General features: G+C 49.1%; 1 protein-coding gene across 2 annotated transcripts; it reads right to left on the reverse strand.

Annotated features, from left to right (window-relative positions):
* Positions 1–1,666: 1,666 nt before the first annotated feature.
* Positions 1,667–6,339, reverse strand: LOC127768840 (AP2-like ethylene-responsive transcription factor CRL5). 2 transcript variants are annotated; one of them, XM_052294494.1, is made up of 10 exons: positions 6,020–6,339; positions 5,405–5,926; positions 4,783–5,323; positions 4,037–4,122; positions 3,894–3,902; positions 3,720–3,808; positions 3,551–3,624; positions 3,379–3,429; positions 3,192–3,268; positions 1,667–2,683 (listed from the first exon to the last, which is right to left on the reverse strand). In XM_052294494.1, the coding sequence occupies exons 2-10, from the start codon at positions 5,754–5,756 to the stop codon at positions 2,028–2,030; spliced, it is 1,935 nt and encodes a 644-aa protein (XP_052150454.1). In that variant the 5' UTR covers positions 5,757–5,926; positions 6,020–6,339; the 3' UTR covers positions 1,667–2,027. The 2 variants fall into 2 exon arrangements, with proteins under 2 accessions (XP_052150454.1, XP_052150455.1); XM_052294495.1 differs by having other exon boundaries at positions 4,037–4,119; positions 5,405–6,337.
* Positions 6,340–6,916: the final 577 nt, after the last annotated feature.

Consider the following 6,916-nt stretch of genomic DNA (forward strand, 5'->3'; position numbering starts at 1 on the left):
ACCGTGTTGTTGCAACTTGCAAAAATCCTGCCGCGACAAAACAGGCGGGGGGCGCAGCAAGACGACACCGCGCTCTGTCTGCTGACGGCGAGCACGCTGCCCTGCCATGCTGCTACCACCCCTCGCGCGGCAAACAAAAAACGCGCGTTCGAACCAAACCAACCCGCCTCGCTTCGCTTGTCACCTCGCGAGCGGCTACAAACGCCAACGACGAAACGGAACACCGCGACCGTGTGCCCGCGCCCGCCCATCACATGACATGCGTGCAACCACACGCCCGCGCGATCGAGACGATGACCCCCCCCCCCCCCCCCCCCCCCGACCCCGCCACCACCGCACCCACGCGCCTGCTCGAGCGAGCGGCGCGGGGCCCGTCGCCCCGCCGCCCGCCTGACGCCGGGGCCGAGCAAGCACATGGTTCGCTAGGAGGACGCACGGTACGGGTGACTGTGCGGCGCTGCGAGCCTGCGACTGCGACTCTGCGAGCGAGCAACATGGTTCGCTAGGGAGGAAGCTGTACATCTGCTTTTGGCTAAATTCGACTTGGCGCTTGCTGGATCTCGGGCGGCTGTCGCCTGTCGGCACAGGCTGTCGCGTAAGGAGAGGCAAAGGCAATTGCAAGCAAGCGCCAAAGGCAAAGGGGGGGAGATAGTGCGCGTCACTGTTGCGGGGTATCGCCCGCTCTCGGTTTGCAGCCAATGTACAAGGGTCAAACGCCTCCCTGTGCCGCCACGACACTGACATGGTAAAAGAGACCGCCAAGATTCCGGTACATGCCATCATTGGCATCATTGCGGCACAACGTGCTGCAACTCCGACTCCCCTAAGCCCCTTATCCTCATGCAACGACGTACGTACAGCGCGAAAAAAAAATATACGAAGAGAGTGTAAACGATGGGGAACCCCTCAGCTTATAAGCAAATCGCAAAATTTAAATTTTAAAACTCTAAATTTTAAAGTAATTTTACAATCTTTTTCAGCATTTTACTTTTAAATTGCTATAAACATACATAAGTATCGTTTATTATTTACTTTTCAAGTTATTGATAATCTGTTATGGTTTATAATAAACCTAATCAAAACGATAACTATGTCAGTCTCATCTTCAACAATAAGTTGTTGCGGTTTATATTACCTGTGTCCCAGCAACCAAAATAGGATGAAAATGTATCTAGACATGAGGCGGGCCTTAGATTGTTACATTATGAGAGGGTGGAAGTAATTAACATAAGCAAAACGAGGACTGTGTCAGCCTAGTCTCACCTTCACAGGCCATGCCATCATGAAGCTGTAGGCTGGGACATGGAAACATTGCCGTGGGAATCTGCAGGAGAAACCCTTTGGAATGATTGGGGCTGGAATGTAGGAAGCCTTGTGGCAACGTTCCCCAACCAAAAAGAAGGGAATGTTTATGATTCTCGTCGCCATCATGAAGAGATGCCGTGCCATGCAGAGAAAGCAAAAGAATGCAACACGAGAGAGAGAGACAGAGAGCTGGGACGACGACTCCGGTCAAAAGATCATACCTGCAGTGAATTCCCCACGACCCCACTGATTACAAAACCAACTTAACTGATGAATGAATGAATGAACGAACGAAACGAACCAGCAGAGAGACACCATCTCAGCTCTCACTGAACCTTTTCCTTTTAATGCCACAGCCAGATTTCGTGTTAAAAGCCATACATTCCTGATTTCGTGTTAAAAAGCCATACATTCCAACCAAATTTCCCCAAAAAAAAGAGGCTCAAAAGAAGCAAAGAACACTACCGGTCTAACACTAAAGGTCTACTACTACTACCAGTGGATGCTCTAGAGATTTGGATTTTGCTTGAATGTCCTACCTATGGGTTTACTGGTTAAACACTTACACCACCAGCCTAGTGCTTACCATCATAACCAAGTATGCTACTCCAGGCTTCCAGCTAATTTAAGTACCATAAGCACCTGATTGCTGCTGATCTTGCTTTAGTTTACAAAAAGAGCCGATCAAAAGCAAGATCGAGCAAGCAGCAACATGGCTCTAATTAAGCATCTGTCCAGGCTGCAAAAACAGGGAGATGAGCAATGGCACTCGGCGGCCTCATCACGTGAGCTGCGGCCGGCGCCGGCATCGGCATCCAGGGGTTCATGGCGGCGAGGCTGACGGCGGTGGGATGATGCTTGGCGTAGAGCATGGCGAGGCCAAGCCTCTCAGGGCTCCCCTCCCTCGAGTTGCTCAGGCTAGTCACCAGCGAAGACGAGTTCGAGAAGTTGATGCCACTGATCTTCCCTCCCGGGACATCGATCTCGTCAGCTGCCGCCGACTCGACGTCGAACCCGACAATGCCGTGGAGAGCCGAGTGCGCGTCACCCATGAAGCCCTTCTGAAGATCTGCCGTTGCTTCGGTGCACGCTGCAGCTTCCTGCTGCTGTGATCCATGGAGCACCATTCTCCAGTCGGTGCCCGTGACAGTAGCAGCGCTCGCTTCCTCGGTCGCACCGAGCTCGCGGCCTATTGGCACATGGTCCGGCGCTGCCTCGATCGCCTTCACCTTACGCGCTGCCTCACCAGGCAGCAGCGAGCTGCTCTCCATGATCTTGTCCACGTCGTACCTTGTGATGTCAAAGTTCGTCACCGCGTTCAGGCCACGGAACTTGATGGCAGCAATGTCGTATGCCTCTGCTGCTTCTTCTTGAGTGCCTGTATTGCATAAAAATAGATTAACCAATGGAAACGCTCCGTTGTAATAAGGCCATCTTGTTTATACATCCAAAAACCAATGTAGATCCTACTGCAAAGTACAATTTACAATCTGGTTATTTTTGCATCATGATAATGATATCTTTTAGTCCAAAGGAGAGTTAAAACAGTCAACTGATTGCTTTGTTCAGAGGTCACAGCCTTATGAAAAGAACAACCATCTGGAAAAGCAAAGAATGATCAGGAAAGAAATGCATCAACGATGTACAGTACTCCAAGACAACACTAGAGATTAGCAGTAAAAGCTGCTGATTGATGTCTACTACTAACTTCTTTGGCAAATCTACTTTGACAAGACAATTTCCATAGATCATCGATAGTCACATCCCAAAGGAACGCTAGTTAGTTAATGTTAGTGCTAAAAGCTGCAATGACTTATGGTTATGGTGCATTACTTTGTGAAAGCGTTTAGATTCTAAGATCAAATAGAGTACACTGTCTTTCTTACTGAAAGTGCCGAGATACAAGTCCTTGTTGCCAGCAACCCTGCCAATCCGAGCTTGCCATCTTCCATGCTGGTGATGCCTGCAATGCAGTTAACATTTAACACAGTGAGATTGTATCTTGATGCGAATGTGTTCTTGAAATAATTATCAAGAAAAATGCATATGCTTGTTCAGCACAAAATGAAACACCTTGTTACTCCCCGGTAGATGGAAGCACCGCGAGAGAACCCGCTGCTTCTCCTGTGAGCAGGAACAGCTTGTTAGTACATATAGTTTTTTAAAAAAACAGCTTGTTACTAGTACATATCAATCTGATAATAATCTAATCATAGAATTCAGGCAAAATGAGCATGCTGCCGACCTTCTCAAGTGCGCAACATATTCTTGCCTTGTCATCCTTTCCATCTCCTCGATCTCATCTCGGTAGTTTTCTAACTGCCAAACACGATAAATTAGTCCACATTACAGAAAATGGATACTCCAATCAAAGTCCCATATCCCACCGTACTACACGGTTTCATCATCCATACCGGGAAATTTATATGCGTAGATAGCCCCCAGTATTTCAGCGCAGCCAGATCATAAGCCCTCGCAGCTTTATCTTCAGTGTCATAACCACCTAACGAACACGAAGAAAAAGGTCAGCAACAGATACAAAATATAAGTACAATGAGAACAAAGAAATTGTAAGGGGCAACAGTTACCTAGATATACTGCAAGCGATCAAATTTCGGTCATGGTAACGCCCAATATGATGAAATATAAAAATCAGAATGACATTGTCAACAAGATTTTTAAGATGAACAAATTTTGATGTTGTAGTAGTACTAGATGTTCAAGGTTCAACCTTGCCTTCCCTTCCTTGTCTGTCCATCCTTTTTGCAACTGTTATCCCAGAGGTGGGCTTCATATCTTCCAGTCCACCTGTGCCTGCTCCAGTGAATCAAACACACACAAACCTTCGTCATTCAATATAAAAAGGGTTAAATGATTTGCTCAAAAACAAAAGAGTAGGTGCCTCATCAATACAAGGAACTGAAGAGGCATCAGATGTAACAGGGCCACCCCAAGCCATAATCTTGTGCAAAGGACCAAAATAAGAGGTACTTCTAGAGAATAAATCCAACCATTGCAGCGTTATGCATTAAACTGATTATTAGTAGTAGTAATCAAGAAACAGTAGACGCCCCACTGACTAACAAGAGCAGCAGAGCCGTAAGAAGGAATGAAGAACTCATCAATGCTGGAAACTAGTACTATTACTACTAGTATAGTAGGAGTGACAACAAGAAATGGCAACCGAGCAATAACTGATTTAGCTCAAAAACAGCAATGTACAAGTGTGTACTAACCAAACTATCAAATGCCACATAGAAGAGACCACACATGCCTATCAGTAGATAGAACTAAAAACACATTAAGCCAACTAGTCAGTACAAGAACCATGGCAAGAACAGTTTTTTTTTTTTCTCTTTTTTTCAGATAACAAGGAAGGAACCTTCCGGCCTCTACACCCTATGTGCAAACAGCTCACAGATGATGACCTGATGATACATGATGCACACAAAAGCTGAATCTTTGTAAGCAGATTACCTGGTGACGCCCCTATACTGCGATGTCCTCTGCCCAAACGTGTCAATGGACTTCCGGTGAACAGGCTGCTTTTGGCCCCCTTTCCCGGTGCCCCTCTTCTTCCCGACACGCTGCTCGCCACCGTCATTACTGTTGCTTCCCTGGCCATCACCAGCAGCAGCAGCTGCAGCGACCACCGCCATCTGCTGATGCTGCTGGGGAGCTGCACTGACGCAGCTGCTGGACTGGGACCCTGGGCTCATGGAGAGGCTGAGCGGCTGCGGCATCTCCTGGTTGCCGTAGCAGGCGCCGTAGCTGGTGACGAGGAAGTTCTTGGCCGCCGCCATTGCGTCCTCCATTGGCGCCGTTGCGGCCTCTTGCAGCATCTCTGCTTCCGTCAATGGCTGGTAGTTGTAGGGGACTAGCTGGTGGTGCTGGTAGGCCGCCCTGCTTGCATCCTCTGCTTCTTGGCCCTGGCTATAGTAGGTGGCCGGGTCATGGCCACTGCCATTGCCACACCCCAAGAAGTCCTCGAGCTTTGGCGATGACGACGACATCATGCCTACTTCACACCAAGAAGATCAATGTCAGAGACAAAGATTATATAAATCGATCGAGAGAGAAGGGAGAGGTGAACAGTGACCTTCCATGATGCAGAGGGAGCCATCGGACTTGATAGGCATGACAGGGAGGTGCGAGTAGTAGACGCCGGCGGTGCTGGTCCCGTCTCCGTAGGCGCCGCCGACGTAGTAGTAGCCAGGTGAAGGAGCGACCATCTGTGCTGCAGGAGGGGAGAAGAGGAAGTTGCAGGTCGTGGCGCTGTCGGGAGGAGACGACATGGCTCCGGCAGCAGCAGCAGCAGCAGCAGGTGGATGATGATGATGATGATGATGAGCAGCAGTCGATGGCTCAGAGGAGGACGGCACCTCCATGGCCGGCATGTGCGGGGAGAGCGAGAAGCCTAACCAGTTGCTGCTGCCGCCGCCGCTGGCCATTTGCTCGCACCAACCATGCACACGCTCGCTCGCTGCCAGCCTCTCGTGCCGTTCTTGCGTTGCTCTCTCGGCTCGCAGTCGCCGCGCGCTAGCTCGCTACTTCTACATCCATGCAAGGTGCACGACGAGGAAGATGAGAGAGGGGACCCGGTGAGCTGAGCAGAAAAAAACTGCAAAAGGAATGAGAGGGCCAAAGCAAAAAAGCGGTGGATAAGTAGCAGCAGCAGTAGTAGTAGCCGTAATGCAACGCGAGGATACGATACAAAATCTAGAGCAGTTTGTTCTTGGCCTCTCCCACGATAGCTATCCACTCCATAGGGATCTGTGAGCTGAGCTCTCTTGCATGACATGAAGCCACGAACACCACTGGTACTCCTAGCTGCTTAACCCCCTCTCCTTTTCTTATCGAGGCAATTAAGCACCATGCTGTTCAAAGCACACAAGCACAAACAAGCACCCCCATAAAGATGCAAGAATTTAATTGTGAAGTTGCCATTGGACAGGATGGCCAGGACTTCCTCTCTCTGTTCCACCATATGCTACTGCTGCCTAGACGATGTAGCTGGATGCTGCCCAGAGTGGCTGAAAGAAGGCTGCTTTTGCCACAGACTTCATGGACATTGGAGAGAGAGAGAGAGAGAGAGACAAGGGGAGAGTGTATCTAACAGAGATTGAAACGGCAGGACAACTGTACAAGGAGCCAGTCACTTCGCAACAGTAACAGCTAGCTTAGCTGGGCTGCACTGCTTGTGTCGCAAATGCGAGCAAAGCCCGCGAGCGAACGAACGAATCAAGCCCGCCTATTAATTATCTTAACCGGAGTACTGCTATTCAATTTAGCACACTGCTTCACTGAAACAATGCTCAACTTGGACGTGTTCTAGAAAGCTCAAAAAGAGCAAGATTGGCACGTATTAGCGGCGGTTGATACGTGCATTAGTTAATCGCGCTTCACCTCTGATCAACCGGAAGAACAAGGCATGCATGTAATAAACACTTGTGCTTTGTCAAGGTATTACTACTAGTATTATACACTAGTGTGCTGTGTGCGTTTGTTTTTGGCTTGGAGTTTGGTCAAAGAAGCACAGCGCAAGGCAGCCATGCAGACAAAGAATGCCTGTGCTGTGCGTTTGTGTGGGTCTTTGGTAGCCAGCCTTCAC

The sequence above is a fragment of the Oryza glaberrima genome, chromosome 3 (assembly GCF_000147395.1).
Source record: "Oryza glaberrima chromosome 3, OglaRS2, whole genome shotgun sequence".
Classification (NCBI taxonomy): Eukaryota; Viridiplantae; Streptophyta; class Magnoliopsida; order Poales; family Poaceae; genus Oryza; species Oryza glaberrima.